This window comes from Peromyscus eremicus, unplaced genomic scaffold (genome assembly GCF_949786415.1).
Source record: "Peromyscus eremicus unplaced genomic scaffold, PerEre_H2_v1 PerEre#2#unplaced_1181, whole genome shotgun sequence".
Lineage (NCBI taxonomy): Eukaryota > Metazoa > Chordata > Mammalia > Rodentia > Cricetidae > Peromyscus > Peromyscus eremicus.
The window spans coordinates 61,355-79,400 of NW_026735416.1; the positions used below are offsets into that span (position 1 = coordinate 61,355).

At 43.5% G+C, this 18,046-nt stretch overlaps 1 protein-coding gene and 1 non-coding gene across 2 annotated transcripts; both read right to left on the reverse strand.

Moving 5' to 3' along the window:
• Window positions 1-671: 671 nt before the first annotated feature.
• On the reverse strand, window positions 672-18,020 carry Alkbh1 (alkB homolog 1, histone H2A dioxygenase). Its single transcript, XM_059253048.1, has 6 exons — window positions 17,823-18,020; window positions 15,332-15,440; window positions 12,993-13,155; window positions 5,841-5,931; window positions 3,650-3,843; window positions 672-1,787 (listed from the first exon to the last, which is right to left on the reverse strand). The coding sequence occupies exons 1-6, from the start codon at window positions 18,006-18,008 to the stop codon at window positions 1,358-1,360; spliced, it is 1,173 nt and encodes a 390-aa protein (XP_059109031.1). The 5' UTR covers window positions 18,009-18,020; the 3' UTR covers window positions 672-1,357.
• On the reverse strand, window positions 12,031-12,165 carry LOC131902015 (small nucleolar RNA SNORA58). The gene has a single exon (XR_009376975.1). It is a non-coding gene; the product is annotated as a small nucleolar RNA SNORA58 (small nucleolar RNA).
• Window positions 18,021-18,046: the final 26 nt, after the last annotated feature.

Here is an 18,046-nt window from a genome sequence, read left to right on the forward strand (position 1 = left end):
TCAGGTGGGTCACATTTAATGGACATCAAGGAAAACTTAAGAAAATTTCCCCAGGGGTGAGTTACATAAAAATTTCCTATGATGCACGAATTTTAGAATCCAGCTTACATAATCGATTTGTATTAATTTTTGCCCCTTACAAAAATAGCTGTACCCGCTGTTACCAAATGAACCCAATAATCAAGTGCAGATAAAAGGAGGAGGGGACAGGGCAGAGACTCACACTGCAGACAGCAGGCAGTGGCGTCACTTCCAGCCAGTCCCAGTCTCCCTCCCTAACAGGGACATCCAGTTCATAGAAAGGAGCACCAAACTCCCTTTTAACATCCAAACTCCATGGCATGGAGATGACATTAAATTGGCGACATCAGCAAAGAACAGTGACTGTCACAGAGTGTTCTGTTATGACAGCCACAACACTTGGGGACAGTCTGGCTTCAACAGCATGAACAATACAGCAAATAAAACGAGGAAAAAGTGAATCCTTGATACACCCTCAAAGACAGATACAGATCTTTAAGATGGAGTGTTTATTCATGGAGAAAACAGTTAACAAAATACTCTAGAGACTTTCTTAGTCCATCAAAACCAATTAAAAAGCCACCAACCAGGAAGAGTCCAGAGACCTAAAAGCCACAGAGACTGCTGTCCCCCTTCCTTTGGTTTACCTGTAGTTATCTCTTTAAGCAAAGCCTATGGGTGACTAACTTCTTTAGGGGGTTACTTTGTGTGGATGAGTATTATGTAGCTCAGGCTGGCCTTGAACTTGTTATATAGCTGAAGGTGACTTTGAACTTCTGATCCTCTACCCTTAGGAGTGCTGGGTCAGGCCTGCACCACACCTGATTTATGTGGTACAGGGTGTTGAACCCAGGACTTAGTGCATGGTAGGCATGTGCCTATCCAATCAAGTGCCAGCTCCAGCTCCTGAGGGACACTTTAATTCCATTGTCTTCATGTGCCTAAGATTCCTCTCTAAGAGCAGAGAAGAGTGAAGAGCTCAAACACGGAATTTGATGACGATTAGGAGTTAGGAATCCTGGTTGCTGGTTCACAAATCACACGTTGCTGGGAGGAAAACATTACTTCTTATTAATAAACCCTGAGGTCGTGACACACCACAGACATGAATTCACTTCTTCCTCCCACAGAGGTAACAGCAGAGGCTGAGAAATCGTGTGGATCATTATCATACCTACCAGAACGGGACTTAGTCAAACACTTCTCTGAGCCAACTGTAATCAGTTTACTCTCCAAGATGTGCCCAGGCAACAGCATGGCGGATGACTTCTTCCCTGCCTGTGTGTGGCTTGCCTTAGGGCTAGAGCACATGGCAACAGGAGCTAACCTCCAAGTCTTAGCTGTCAGGATTTAGCATTGCCCGTTTTACTGGGTTACTCTGCTCATCCAGATGGCACAAACCACCTGTAGTAATGTCTCTTTTTGTCTCCTCCATGGGTTCCAAAGGGAAGTCCTGGCCTGTGGCCAGTACCTGTCTGACAGTCATATTAACTCGAGCAGTATTCAAATAGGCGGCACACACCTGCCAGTCCTCCAGAGAGCAGGGCTCAAGCAGCGAATCGGTTGGGAGGACAGCTGGGAGAGGTGTCTCCAGGCAGCGAGGCAGGCATTCCCCATCAGGATGGGGAAGGACTCGAGGGACTGCATGATTTAACAGGCGGCTGAAACCCGACATTACCATGATGTCACCACTGTGCATAAACATGGCTGTAGGGGCCTCATCTCTTTGGAGGCCACCCAGGAGAAAGATGGCGGACTGTCCAAAGCTACAAAAGAAAGTCAAAGTAAAAACAGAAGTTTGTTATTAGTTATACTTGTGAAAGTTACTGCCAACTGCATTCTTTTTACATTTCAGACTGACACTGATTGAACTCAGGTTGAGTTGGTGGTAGGTGCCTTCACCTGCTGAGCTACCTCATGATCCTTATCTATTTTTGATCTGTATGATCTTGTGTGGAGGCCAAAGGTTAATGCTGACATCTTCCATAATTCCTCTTCCATCCTTTTTTTAAAATTATTTTTTATGGGCTGGAGAGATGGCTCAGAGGTGAAGAGCACTGCCTGCTCTTCCAGAGGTCCTGAGTTCAATTCCCAGCAACCACATGGTGGCTCACAACCATCTGTAATCAGATCTGATGCCCTCTTCTGGCCTGCAGTCATACATGCTGTATACATAATAAATAAATAAATCTTTAAAAAAAAATTATTTTTTATGTGTATGGGTATTTTGTCCACATATATGTCTGCACACGTGTGTGCCTAGTTTCCTCAGAGTCAGAACAGGGAACCGGATAGCCGGGGACTGGAGTCACCGATGGTTGTGAGCCACCATGCAGCTGCTGAGAATCAAACCTCAGTCATCTAGAAGAGCAGCCAAGCGCTTTTAACCACTAAATCACCTGTCCAGCTCTGCATCTCTTAATCTTACTTTATTCTTATTCTTTCTGTGTGTGCATCCAATAGGTGTGTGAATAAGCTATGGAGCACACATGGCAGTCAGAGGGTGTTTTGGAGCTCTCTCCTTCTACTGTGGGATCGGAGCATCAAATTCAGGCCAACAGGCTTGTTAGGAAGTGCTTTGCCCACTAAGCCATCTCATGACCCCATCTTATTAAAATCAGCCCACCTTGGAAAAATTACTATCCATGTGTGAGAAGTCAGAGTGACTTCTGGAGTTGGTTTGCTCCTTTCACCATGGGTCTCGAGATTGAATTTAGGTCGTACGCTTGCAGCAAATGCCCTTCCGAAGAGCCATCGCACTGGCCTCACCAGACTGTTTTGCGACAGGATCTCTCACTGAGCCTGGAATCCTAGGATCCATTGTCTCTCCATCTTGCCCTTCCCCTCAAGCACTGGGATTACAGGTATGTTCTGCTTCATATGCCTGGAGTTTTACATGGGTTGGTGGGGGGCGGCGGTGTGTGTGTGTGTGTCTGAACTTGGGTCCTCGTGCTTGTTACTTGCAGCATGTTACTTAACCAACTGAGTCATCTGCTCAGTCCGAAAGCCATCACTTTTAAACTATTCTGGCTTGTGTTTCTCGTGATCCCATACATTAGTATGACAGCCCACAGAGTTGATATAAAATAAACCGTGATGCAGCAGATACACAAAGCAAGAACTGAGTTTCAACATTCTCTAAGTTTTATTGATGCATCTTTTCTTTTAAAATTCAGTATTTCAGGGCTGGAGAGATGGCTCAGAGGTTAAGAGCACCAACTACTCTTCCAAAAGTCCTGAGATCTGGCACCCTCTTCTGTACACATAATGAATAAATAAATCTTTAAAAAAAATTCAGTATTTCAATAAAATCGTGAGTCATTTACTATGTTTCTAATTTCTTCATTTTCAAGACAATTAACGAAAGGTCCTTTCTTGTTGAGATTCTATAGACTCTTTGCACATACTAAACCTTCTGTTTAGGGGGACAGAGGGTGAACTCAGGATTTGCGTTTACTCTGTATTCTGCTTCACTTTTCCAAAAAGCCTGGTTCAATTCGAGTTATGGCCATCTAACGTGCTTATTACACACAGCAATGACAGTACTTCTCATTAAAAAACTAAATTTTTGCTTAAAAGTGTCTTAGAAAAAAACAATAAACACCAGAAATCCCTGGAATTCAGTTACCTGAAGGACAGCAATGGTTTGGAGTGATCTAGTTCAGATCTGTCCACGTGGATCCCCAGTGTGGAGTCCAGGCGGTAGTAATTCAGGATACCTGCTTCTGCTTGGAAACCCTGAAATCCACAGGCAGCGGCAACTTGCTCTGAGAGGAAAGCCAGGTCAGAAGGGAAAGGTGTATAATGATCTGCTGAGTATTTCTTTGGTAAAAGTAGAGAAAACAAGAAAAATAAACAATGATCTCAGAATATAGGAAATGGTGGCATGAAATCCTTTGCCTCACTAACTATTAACACAGGCACTTAAGAAGCCTTCCACCCATTACCAGTGGCCATTACTGAAGAAAATGTCTCTTCCCTCCCCAGCAACCATTTAGATCCACAGGGAGGGGCCCTCCTAAAGGTTGTTTTTATTAAAAGGAAACCTAATACTATAGTCAGCTTGCAACCTGGCTTGATACTCATCTGCCTGGTCAATCTGATAGGGTGACATGCACAAAACATCTGGATTAAGTTTAATCATAGCCAAGGTAGGACCTCCTTTTTCAGCCATTTATCCTTTCGATTTACTTCTGTTTTTCTTTCTTTCTTGCTTGTTTTTTAAACTTTTTTGAGATAGGGTTTCTCTGTGTAGTCCTGGCTGTCTTAAAACTCTGTAGACCAGGCTGGCCTTGAACTCAGAGGTCCTGGGATTAAAGGTATGCGCCACCACTGCCCAGCCTGCTTCTGTTTTTCTAACACTCACGCCCTCCTAGAACGACAAGCCAGCCACTAGAGTCAGGCTTTCTGGGCTGTGCATATCTGCAGAGGTCGGAAGCTTCTTTGCCCTTTCTCCTTTCTGTGCTAAGTTGAACTAAAGTCTTCTCAGAAGACCCAATTTTTGTCTTCCAATTCCACTGGTGTTCTGGTGCAGCTAGCTGGACCAAGTCACAAAACTGGCTAGAGTGGAACCAACTCTAGGTGCAAAAAACGCTTTTCTATGGCGTCTGTGTGGATGGGCTTCTCTGGTTGGTTGGAACTTCTGTTTTTAGTGTTTTGTTTGTTTTTTAAAAATTTATTCAACAGCATGTAAGTCAAATCCCTACTTAATTCTTTTCTGTTTGAGATGGGCTATCTCTACATAGCCCTGACTTTCTACTTAATTCCTAAAATGAAAGGTTGACACTAAAGTTTCCTTATATTAAGCTTTGGTCCTTTGGAAAATAAATTGGGGGGTTAGGGCTGGAGAGATAGCTCAGTGTTTAAGAGCAAATACTGCTTTTCCAGAGGACCCAGGTTCAATTCCCAGCACCTACAGGGTAGCTAACAACCACCTGTAACTCCAAGATCTGATACCCTTACACAGATATACACACAGGAAAACACCAATGCACATAAAATAAATAAACAAATCAGGGCTGCTGTCCTAGTGTTGCCCCTGGGCCCTTTTAACTGTCTACTATATTTGGACAAACTTTCCTCCCCATTTTCATTTTTTTTGTCTTTGCTCTTCTCTGAATACTCATGTGGTTTTTGACCATTTTCACTTCTCATTCTCTTAGTAAAGAAGGGTAACCTTGAGGTATATAAAAATAATAAAAGCAAATGAAAACATCATTAAAAGCACTGACTGGCTTTTCTGGGTTAGGATAGCTAACTGCTTAGCACAGAGAGGTACTGCTGTAAAGACTTCACAGGCATTAGTCAATTACTCTAAGCTTTTAAGGATTTATATGTATGTGTGTTTTGCCTGCATCTATTAGTCTGTGTACCATGTGTGTACCTACTGCCCACAGAGGCCAGAAGATGGTATCAATACCTTGGAACTTTAGGATGGTTATAAGCTACCATATGGGTGCTGGAAACTGAAGCTGGGTTCTTTGTAAGAGCAACAAATGCTCTTACCCACTGAGCCCTCTCTCTAGCTCCTAATTTAACTTTTTGAGACAGGGTCTTGTTACAGTCCAAACCAGCTTTGAACTAGTGTACCTCCTGCTTCAGCCTCCCGAGATTAGAAGTAGGGTTAGAGATGTGTGCCGCCACTCCCAGCTCTCCAAGAGATACAGAAAGGAGGCAATAAGTCATAGTCACTCCCCTAAAGGGTCCAATTCATGCTCCTGACAGCCTTTGCTATGGCAGTGGTATTTCAAGTTTGTTCAGGAAGAAATCCAACTACATGGGCCCAACAACCTATAAATGTAAAACGAATGAAGCAATACCTTACTGTCCCAGTTATAATGGTACCCTAGCGTGACCCAGCGTAGTCTCTCTAGTAAAGTCCGGGGTCTCCGTTTATTCACTTCTTTAGACCTGTAAAGATTGTACACAAGAGAATTTAGTCATCTTAAATGGCAACAACAATCCTTTCTGTAGAGTCTATGCATTTAGTCTAAGCTGTTAGCCAAGGCTTGAGAAGGAAGCTGACATTAAGAGTATTAAGACTTGAATTGAGGTGAGCAGTGGATCTCTGAGTTCGAGGTCAGCCTGGTCTATAAAGCAAGTTCCAGGACAGGCTCCAAAACTACACAGAGAAACCTTGTCTTGAAGGAAAAAAAGAGAGACCGGAATTGAGATTTTTTTCTTTTTTCTTTTTCCCCGAGACAGGGTTTCTCTGTGTAGCTTTGCGCCTTTCCTGGAACTCACTTGGTAGTCCAGGCTGGCCTCGAACTCACAGAGATCCGCCTGGCTCTGCCTCCCAAGTGCTGGGATTAATGGCATGCGCCACCACCGCCCGGCTGGAATTGAGATTTTTGTTTTCATTTTTTGAGTCAGAATCTTACTATGTAGCCCTGGTTGGCCTAGAACTCACTAGGTAGACTAGGATGGCTTCAAACTTAAGCAATCTGCCCGCCTCTGCCTCCCGAGTGCTGGGATTGAAGGTGTACACCACTGTTCTTAAGTTGGACAAGAGAGGTGCTAGCATCTAACTTAATTTTAAATCTTTATCCAATTAACCAAAATAATTTTCAATGTTTTAAAAAAATGCATGGCCCTTATTACTGGCTTTCACAGCAAACAGAAGCATGTTACGCTCTCTGCCCTTGACACTTTCTCCAGGCACTAGATGATGGATAGGTGGGCTGGCCACCTTCTCCCCTTGCCATTGTGCTCACACAGCGGTTTTCTGTTTTTGTCATGGCTAAGTAAGTGCTTTATGTTAGTGTAGGCATTTTTCTCAGCAATCATGTTGTAATACCATTGCTTTCAAGAGAACCCTAACTGTGTGGAAATGAACTGACCAGTTGTCCACTCTGCAGTGGGCAATCTGGGCCCCATAAGCAAGCGTTGCATTTTCTTTCCCTACAAAAACGGAGAATCACTGGTAAGCCACCAACCTATGACAAAATAATGCCAGCATCCTACTGTAAGGTTTTTTTTTCTTCTTTTTATTTCATTTTTAAGGCACGGCAATTGTCTTTCTTAACTATTTCCTCAGAGACCTCACAGCTTTCTTTCATCCTTCCTTTCCACTGAACCCGGTCTTCCAAATTTTTTTTTAAGATTTATTAATTTTATGTGTATGCATGTTTTGCCTGCATGGATAATGTTTGTGTACCATGTGTGCACCTGGTACCCAGGGAGGTCAGAGAGCACATCAGATACCCCAGAACTGGATTTATGGATGGCTGTTAACTACAACAAGGGTGATGGTGTTAGGTCCTCTGGGAGATCAGCAGGTGCCCTGAACCACTGAGCCATCATTTAGGCTGGTCTGAACCCGATCTTTAATCTTCTGTCCCCAGAGCCATGTTCTTTCAGTCTGAGGGTTTCCAGTTGTCTCACCTGACTCTCTTAATCACAAGTGAACACACAGTGTTACAGTAATCACTAACACCCTTTCGCCTCACTTAATCTTCCAGCTTCTGCTCTATACCATTATGCACTTCCAGTTTGCAGTTTTGCCTATGTCTTTTAAGGTCCATGAGAAACACAGGCACAATCAAATGATGCAGGAAAACGGCCTCCCAATACTCTAACCGGCCTTCTTTCTGGTTCCTCCTCGCTTCATACTATATCATCCTATTACCCTGATACCCTTTAGCCTTCCTACACTGGAGAGACCTTTGGTCTCACACATTCCAGCTGCCCTCTGTGCTTTGTTCCCTCCTCTGCTGTACTGGTTTTAATCACATTCATATGTAGGTGTTTTTGGAGGTCAGGTGCTGATCCCCTGAATGCAGGGTTATATATAGGTGGTTAGGAGCTTGGACCCTCTGCAAGACCAGTGCATGTTCTTAACTGCTGAGTCATCTCTCCAGCCCACCAACCAAAATTTTACATGGGGGGAAAAATGGAAAGGACCAATTCTGCGTCTACATGGAGAGTGTAAATGATAAAGTTTTCACACACAAAGATGGATACAAAGTATCTCAGAAGCTACACATAAAAACCAAAGCTAAGCTGCTTTATTTAGAGTTATATTTTTCTCCCCTTATACTTTTTGTTTTGAGACAGGGTCTCTCTGCTTATTCTTGGCTGTCCTAGAACTCTCTATGTAGACCAGGCTGGCCTCAAACCCCAAACCTGGGTTTGATGGTGTATGCTTGTGATTCCAGCATTTGGGATCACAGGCAGGAGAATGAATACAAGTTCAAAGCCTGCCAGGAATATTTAAGTGAGACCCTGCTTTAAGAAACATTTGGTGGTGCACACCTTTAATCCTAGCACTTGGGAGCAGAGGCAGGTGAAGCTGAGTCAGGCCAGCCTGGTCTACACAGGCAAACTGTCTCAGAAAACAAACGAACAACAAATATAGCAAGAACAGCTAGTACAAAGAATGGAAGCAAGCCTGATGTGTTTAAGGAACAGCACTTCAGGTCAGGGTGGCTATAGAGAAGTAAATGATAAGGAACAGTAGGAAATAAATTAGAAATATCATGGAGCCAGATCAGACTACCTAGGTCTTATAGGCTATAATTTTAAATTTCTAAATACATGATGCTGGGCATAGTGGTACACACTTTTAATCCTAGCACTCGGGAGGCAGATACAGGAGAATCTCTGAGTTCAAGATCAACCTTGTCTACATAGCAAGCTCCAGGACTACATAGAGATACATCAAAACACACACACACACACACCCACACACACACCCCAAAACGAAAACCATGATAGTGTCATGTAACAAAGGATTTGTTGCTCTGGTTCTGGGAAAGAAATTTCTTTTTTATTCCTGGTCCTGGGGATAAGAGTCAAGAACCTACATGCCTGTATGTAGCAAGAGCTATACTCACCCTAAACCCTCACAATTTCCTGATAGTGTCCCACTGTTAATCATGGTGGCGCCTTGCATCACACCTGGGTTTATGCTAAGGAGTGATGATTCAGGATGTTGGCTGGTAATCCCACAAAAGCCAACCATGTGATCAGAGGAGTGAGGTTTTATGCTAAGTGGTATTAGTTGGACCTCCAGACTGAATTCAATCATGTGGTTAATGACTTGTATATATTCAGGTGTAAGTGCCCCTTCTATGTGTGTAGATGAACATGCCCATGGAGGCCAGAGGTCAGCTTGGTGCCATAAACAAAGAGGTGTTCACCTCGCTTTTATTTGATAGTATCTCTCTCAGTGAAACACAGGGCTCACTGCTTAGACCAGCAAGTGAGTCCCAGGGATCTGTCTGTCTATACCTCTCTAGCATTAGGATTATAAGTGAGTGCCACCATGGTTTGTTTTCAAATGTGGGTACAGTTGCCAGGCAGTGGTGGGGCACGCCTTTAATCCCAGCACCCAGGATGCAGACGCAGGTGGTCACTTAGTTCAAGGCCAGCCTGGTCTACAGAGAGAGTTCTAGGACAGCCAGGGCTGCACAAAGAAACCTGGTCTTGAAAAACCAAAAAGTGGGCATGGGGGTTGAATCCAGACCCTTCTTCAGCTTGTGCGGTATCACTTTAAGCCCCAAACTTGCTTTCTTTTTCTTTTTTTTTTAAAGATTTATTTATTTATTATGTATACAGTGAGTGTTCTGTCTGCAGGCCAGGAGAGGGCGCCAGATCTCATTGTAGATGGTTGTGAGCCACCATGTGGTTGCTGGGAATTGAACTCAGGACCTCTGGAAGAACAGCCAGTGCTCTTAACCTCTGAGCCATCTCTCCAGCCCCAAACTTGCTTTCTTGAGACAGGGTCTCTCTCTGCCCTGGAACTTACCAAACATGCTGGTGAACTCCAGAAATCTGCCTGTCTGCCTCCTCAGTCCTGAGATTATAAGTAGGCAAGGCCTGTCTGGCTTTTTTCTTTCTTTCTTCCTTTTAATTAAAAGAAAACAAAACACATGGGTTCTGGGGAACTGAACTTGGGTCGAGTCACCTCCCTAGCCTACATGACTAATGATTACATCTGTAGTGACTATACAACAAAATGCAACTCCCAAATTCTGGATGCTAAAACTTGGGAGCTCACTGGCTGGTAGAAACACCAACACGCTGTGAAGGCAAAATGCCCCGATTCCACAGTGAAGGGCACACACCTGGTCTCACAGTCTTAATTTGTCTGGCCCCAACTTAGTGAGAGCACAGTGTTTTCCTGAGGTGTAGGGGCTGATCTAGTGAGCTACTGAACACGAAGGGGCCACGAACGCCCCTGAACTATAATCAGTGATCATCAGTATGAGTAGCCTAGAATGACCTCAAGCCCGACCGACGTCTCAAAGTTTGTGTTAACCCTGCGTAGCTTCATCAGAACTGAACTTCACATGAGAAGCTGTGACAAAAACGACATGATTTCTACATTCCATGTAGAAAAGGTTTGAAAAGGGGCAAAAAGCACATTGGACTAAGGTGGCTGGGTTAAATACAGTGAGAAATGATAGTTTAATCTGATCTAATACCTACTTTGTTTCCAAGAGATAGATTTAAGGTCTTTTAATGGCTATACCCTACTTCTGGGACAGGCCATGACTGACTGTTGATCTGGTCTCCTGCTCATAAAGGTACTTGCACTTAAATATTGCATACACACCGACCCCGCACTCAAGAACCAGGGACTAGACAAGCACTGAGATGTATTCCCAGCCCTAACTGCTTTTGTGTAAGACTCTAGCTATACCATCCCTGAACAAAGCTCACAAGTGCAATGCAATCATTCTGTCAACTCCTGTTTTCCTAGTACAGTCACCTACCACATCTTCACTTCCTATTTAAACGGGCCAGAGTTCTAAGGTGACAAAAGTCGAAGGATCCTCAGGCCCTCTTGTTGCTGGTTCTTAATGTGGGAGGATGTTGGAGCAATCAGAATCTCTGGGGGAGTACCGGGACAGTGGACCCTTTCTACTGACAGACTTTGGAAGTGGAGTGTTATTGTACTGCTCACAGGACACTGACAGATGACTCAAACACCTGGATGGCTTATCCCATCCAGCACCTATATTTCCCACGTGAGGAAATGGAAACATATATCACACAGTGACAGGATGGGAACCAGAGACCTAATCAATGCTGCCAGCGCAATGTCTCAGACTATCAGTTTCTTCCAGTCTTGACAATACAGGGTATAACCACCACCATTTTTATTTTTGCTTATTAGATAAAAAAAAAATCTCCCTATTGTCCATTGGATGATATATTACAGAGGTTCATCTGAGCTATCTTAGAAGGCAGCTGTGATTTCTATAGTCATATATCAGAAGGCAAAGAAAAAATTATTTGAAAATACAGGCTGGTTTAGCTATTAAGCACTCTTAACTTCATTCAGTCACGATCTTCCTTTACACTACCCTCAGGTCTAAGGGTAGCACTAAAAGCTGAAGAACAGGAAAGGTTTCCCGCACTGCTCCTACATATACATTAAGCTACAGACACAGGAGGCTTTAAAGGAAACCTGCTAAATGTTAGTTATGTTCTTTCCCTTTGAACGTAAGAAAATCTTGTACTTCCCCCATTAGAAGCAGCATGATAGTTTATGGCATGAAGGGCAAATAGGCCACCAAGAGGACATATTTTCAAGAAGCATCTTCTAAGGATTTCTCACATACATTCACAGAAACCAGAGGGAAATGTTAAACAAAACAAAAAAACTTGTCCAAGATTACCCAGCTACTACCGAGCTGAGCAAGGATCGGAAGACAGGCAATCTGACCCCAGAGCTTGTGCCCTACATTGCTAACCCCCGTACAATTTGGTCCTACTCCATCTACCATGCCCACTTACTGTTGTCAACCTTACCCATGGCTTCCAGGAAGCAATTTTATAAATTATTCCAACTTTGCCATGCAAGAGACCACTCTCATGATAAAGTATAAACTCTAAACTTGTAACTGCCAACTATCTATTTAAATGTGTTATTCTCTACACTTTTATAAAAATCATAGAAGACAGGAAATGTTTTTGGCTTTCCCTTTTAGAACGGAATTAAAGAAACAGAGGTTAAACATCACCACTCTCCAGCATGAAAACTGTCAAGTGACAGAAACAGAATGTTGGAGTACTGCAATTCACCCAGCTACTGATTAAGCTGGTTAGAACTTGCATGAACTCCAATTACTCTTGCATACGCTGTCCCCCTTGCCTGGCCACGAGCTGAGTCAGGCAAGGTCTACGGATATGCCTAGGAAATGTCTCCTAACTTTTTTTGAATCTCTAACACTCCAGCGTACATGCCCTGTGCTCCTATTTCACAGAACATGCTCTTAAATACCATCTCTGCTAAGTCTGATGAATACTGCTCACCAGACTTTTTACTATTCTGAATGGCGAATACCTAATCATTCTGAAGAATAGTTGAAATTGTCGGGATGGGAGTGGGTAATAGATCAATAGATACAATTATTAAAAATTGTATCAAAAAAAAAAAAAGCCACTTTTTCTTCTTGGATACTTCCATGCTGCTTGGAAGAATTATTTCCTCCTGTGTTTCTCCAGTGCTTCCCACTATTATAACATTTTCCCAGCTCTATTGTAATTACTCCTGTATATAATTCCTGAGCATAAGGAAAGTGTCTCTAATGCCTAGCATCATGCCTGGTATCCAACTGATTTCTCCAGTGAGTATTTGTGGAATGAAAGCTGAATCATCAAGATCCAAACACTAGCTCTTCTATAAGCAACAACTGACCCATCATAAAAAAGCTAGGAGTAGCACCTCCATGTAAAACAGAAGTAAAGTGCTACCAGCGATATTTTTCCTACAAGTCTACAAAGAAACACACTTTGAATAAAGACGGATCATGTGAGGACGATGTGGATGAACTCAGTTTCTAAGCTATGACAAGACGCTTTAAAATGGATCTCAGTTACTGTAACTGTCAAAGCATCTGCCCAAATGTTCTTAGGGAAGAACAGGACAGTGCTGTGCAGAGATGAGGGGGGAAACCAATGCATCCACTTTTACTCAAAGCAGTTTCTTCAAGGATCTTCCTCTGGCTGTTAAGATTTACCTTAGGAATTCTTTGCTCTGTTCCCACGGACTCTGGGCCTCTTCTTTAGGCATGTGCTTGTCCAGGTTACATACATTAGGTTTCTGGGAGTACAACTTAAGGCACTGTTTTATCCAGTGCCGCTGGCATCCTGGGAGGAATGGGTTTGGGATGAAAATAAATCCTATAAAAAGAAGATGGGGGGAGGGAGATTTGCAATTGTTCTGTTTCTTTTTTCATTTCTTACACCCACTATTCTGTCATTTACTTCCCATATCCTTTGGTTCTGCTTAAAGTTAATAAAAAACCAAGTTACGATGAACAGGAGACACCATATAAAAATCTGACTTTGGGAACATCCTCAAGAACAAACAAGTTGAAAGGTTAGCTATCAATGGTGTTGTCCTAAAGCAACTTTAGAATTCAAAGTTCATACCAATTACAGTCACACAAGAATCCTCCAAGTCTGTTTCACTTATTACAGGCACAGAAGGCTACCTCTAATACTCGATTTAATTAACCATAGGTCTTCATCTAGTAAACAGAACACTAGTCATTAGTCTTCTTTGTTTCTCAACTTCAAATCCACCTTTCTTGAACATACCGGCACCTGTCACTCCAATCTCAGAGGATCCAACACTCTCTTTCTGTTTCCCTGGCACTCCACACTGGTGTGCAGACTAAGGTCCAGCAAAACCACACCACCACCCCCCCCCACACACAAGAAGAAAATAATATTCTAATACTTCCAAAAGATAACAGATAAAAAAGAATACATCTGATAGAGTTCACACCTTCGAAGTAACTTGGAAATTTAGTGCCTCTTTGGGCAGTCTATTTCAGATAAGTTCTTTTTTTTACATTTTGTTTCAAGATAGGATCTCACTATGTAATTTTGGTTGTCTTAGAACTCACTGTGTAGACCAGGTTGGCTCTAACTCACAGAGATCTGCCTTGCTCTGCCTCCTGGGATTAAAGGCTTCTGCTATTTTGCCTGGCTTTTTTTGTAATGGTGGCTGAGCTAAAGACCTTGAGCATGTCAGGCAAACACTACCACTGAGCTATATCTCTAAGCTTCTAAGCTTCTTTTATGGGTTAAAAATCTGCCTTTCTTTAATTTGCATGGTTTTGGGGTTCTGACACACACACACACACACACAACTCCAAATCAGTTTTCTTTTTCTTGGCTTTAAAGATAGAATCCTGTTATAATAGCTTGATTGATTCATCCCATCCCCTACTCTGCTCGCTTTGAGGTGGGCCCTATGTTTACACACACTTTATGCTTAAAGAAACTGAGGGCAAGGGAAGAGATTTGTCCTATGTCAGTTAGTACAAAGTGGAGCCAGGTATGAATCCAGAACCTATGCCTTAACCACCACTCCATTGCTTCTCATCCTTTGTGTATAGCCATTTTTCAAATGTTTGATGCCTGCTGTCACATTTCCCACCCAAATCTTTTCTTCCCCAGACTTCGTTTCCTCTAGTAAAAACAGGTTTTGGCACACAGAGTTCCTCCAGAATAAGTCGGATCAAGAAGTAAAATCCTCTGATCACCCTAAAAGGAGACCTTCCCATGCTTTGCATATTATACTTCTACTAAATGCAGCTTACAATGGCTTTGAAAGCCAAGGAAATCCCCTAAGAACACAATGAAGTACTAACCCAAGTGATGTGAAACCCTACAATCCTGAAAAAGCAGACACGTCACTTCTGACAACATGAAACAGAAGTGGGCTTGAACAGCTTGTACCTTGAACAATCTATACAGCAGCAAGGCCCAGGCCAACAGAAAACTGTGACCCTGAAAACAGTAAGTTCAGAGTTAGAAGTTTAAGGGCTGAGTGTGGTGGTACATGTCTTTAATGCCAGCACTTGGGAGGCAGAGGCAGGCGGATCTTTGTGAATTCAAGGCCAACCTGGTCTACAAGGCGAGTTCCAGGACGACTAGGGCCGTTGCACAGAGAAACCCTGTCCCGAAGGAAAAAAAAAGTTAGAAATTTAAGAGCAGCCTCTTGGGGTTGGAAAGATAGGCTCACATTTGGTGTACATATATGCATGTAGACAAAACAGTCATACACATAAAATAAAAATAAATACACCCAGGGGCTGGAGAGATGGCTTAGCAGTTAAGAGTACATGCTGCTCTTGCAGAAAACTGGTCTGGATTCCCAGTTCCAGTGATCTGACATCCACTTCTGAGTTGCTCTACTCTTTGGAAGCAGTAAACAGATAACTCAGAGAAGGCACAAATAGGTTATGCTCCAGGGTGTTCAGCACGTCCTTTGTTTATGTCTTCACCACTCATTCCTAGGAAGTCAGGAGGACTGAGTAATTCCAGTCTCTCTGACTGGACTCACCAGGGTAGCCTTCGAGCCCATAGGCCTGCCACTTGCTCACAGGCTGAAGGCCTGCTCTACGGGCATCCTGCTCAGTCACCGAGGACATGTTCAGATGAAATCTGACCACCTGGGAGGAGAGAAACTGACGTCAGAGGGCACGCTGTCTTAGGTCAACCCTCCCAAGAGATTTCCACTATGGGTTCTTAGTATCAGCTCTCCCACCTACTTGACCCATGGCCTTAGTTTCCCCATCTGTATTCTAACAAATATTATACAGTTCTGCAAAATTAAGCAAAATAAAGTGCTAATAAGATAATTGGAATAAACTAGTTTGGGCTTTCTTTTTTAACTTTCAAACAACCCTTTCCTATGAGAACACACTTCAGTAATTTAAGTGTTTGCTATCTTGGACTATCTCAGGTCACAATGCTATTTAGTCTGGTTAGTGCTAAAACACTGCTTCTGAGGCACTTGCTATAGTTAGCAATAGGAAAATATCAGGGAGGAGTAGGTTGAGAAAATGGAGAGTTCTCTAACCACAAAGAAAAAGTTATTTCCATAAAACCCTAGGACCCCATTTGCTGAAAGTGTTAACCTTTGATAAAATACTAATGCTAGAAATTTGCTTTTATTATTAAAAAATTAAGTATTAGGAGTGCATAAAGTTTTCTTTGCACATAAGAGTATCTTATAGTAGATATGATATCACACTAGTTGAGACCCAGTACGTAGCTGGGCACAGTGTCACACACCTTTAATCCTAGCACTCTGGAGCAGAGGCAGGCAATTCTCTGTGAGTTTGAGGACAGCTTGGTCTATAAAGTGAGTTCCAGGACAGCCAGGGCTACAAAGAGAAACCCTGTAACTAACCTAAACTACTCGAACTAAAAACTAAAACAAAACCCAATATGGTAATATAGAGGAAAAAAAATATATATTAAAGAAAACAAACAGAAAAATCCCACTTCATTCTTCCATGAATAATCGATTTGGCTTGCCTTAAAATATATTCAATTTTCCCCCACCCCAAAGAGAAGTAAACTGCTTCTGTGTTGTTGGTTTTTGAAGACAGGACCTCACTGCCTCTGCTTTCCAGTGCTGGAATTAAAAGTGTGTGCCACCACGTCTGGCTTGAGAAATGAACTTTTGTCTTAACAACCTCCAAGCATGGAGATTTCCCGACAAAATTCCAACAAACGACTGGTGTATAAGCAGGCTTAAAACAAAAAAAATCTTTCTCTGTGTTGCTGGGAAATCAAATCCAGTGCCTTGAACATGCTAGGCAAGCACTCCACCACAGAGCTAGCTACATGTCTGGTCCATCACTCTTTAAAATGGCTATCTGGAACTTTCTGAGAGACTTGACCTACTTAAGTTTTCTAGTTACTTATACTTATGGTTGATAAAATATTTTGTCATGATTTCTCTCTCTCCTTTTGGTTTTTCAAGACAAGAGTTTCTCTTTGTAGCTCTGGCTGCCTGGGAACTAGATTTGCAGACTAGGCTGACCTCGAACTCATTAGCCACCACCAGCCTGTGATACAGAATAAGACTCTGTCTCCAAAAAAAAAAAAAAAATTAAAACACGACTAAGGAAAATATACATTATACCACTCCAGCTTTCCCCTCTGCCCTCATTATGTTCTCTTTCATCTTAGGAAGGGGAAACAAATAGGGTATGTGGGCTGTTTAGATTTATTTTAAATTTATTTTATGCGCATGAGCGTCTTGCTTGTGGAGGTCAGAAAAGGGTGTATGATCCTCTGGAACTGGAGTTACAGACGGCTATAAGCCGCCACGTGGATGCTGGGAATCGAGCCCAGACTCTCTGCTACAGCGGTAAGCTGCTGAGCTCTCTCTCCAAATCCATATATATAAATATTTATTTATATATTATAATAAACACAATTTATTTTTTTGGTTTTTCTAGACAGGGTATCTCTTGTGTAACAGCTCTGTCTGTCCTGAAACTCGCTTTGTAGGCCAGGCCTCCCTCGGCGTGCGCCACCACTGCCCATCTTTAGATTTTTTGACATTTATTTTCACCGTGGATGGAGTATCTCAAAATCCCACAACGACCTTTCGTCTCTTTCAAGTCTCAGAGAAGAGAGGGGCTAGTCTCACGCCCAACCGTTTAACAGCTTGAGACTTATTCGACGGCAGGTTTTAGGTGAAACTGTGGAGCCAGCCTGACGTCCAAGAAGACGTCCTGTCGGACTTTACAGAAAATAACGCATTAGCGTTAAGTGGACAGACAGCTCAAGGAAGCACGAGCAACCTCGAGGCTTTTCGGAGCGAGGCTTTGGCGGGGCTTGCGGAGAAAATGGCGGCAGGGAGAAGGAAGCGGCCGGGCACTCTGCGGGCGGCGAGCCAGCTGGGGAGCAGTACAGCTCGGCGCCCAGGTCCAGCAAGGGTTCCCTCCATCACCGGCCCGGAGGCCGAGAGGTCCCGGCAGGCCCGGCAGGACGCCAGGCGCGCGGGGCGGCGCGCACGACTCCTCCCTTCGTACCTGGGGCACGCCGGGCCTCGGGCCTGGGGCTTCGTGTGCCGTCGAGAAGTCGATGACCGCTCCCAGGTCGGCCGTCCCGCGCCGGCACTGCCGGTAGAAGCGGAAAAGTTTCCGGAAGGCGTCCTCTCGCGGCTCGGCCGCCAGCGTGGCAAACGAAGCCACTGCCGCCGCCGCCATCTTCCCCATGTCGAGGCTGCCAACAGTCTGACCCGGAAGCGGAGCTC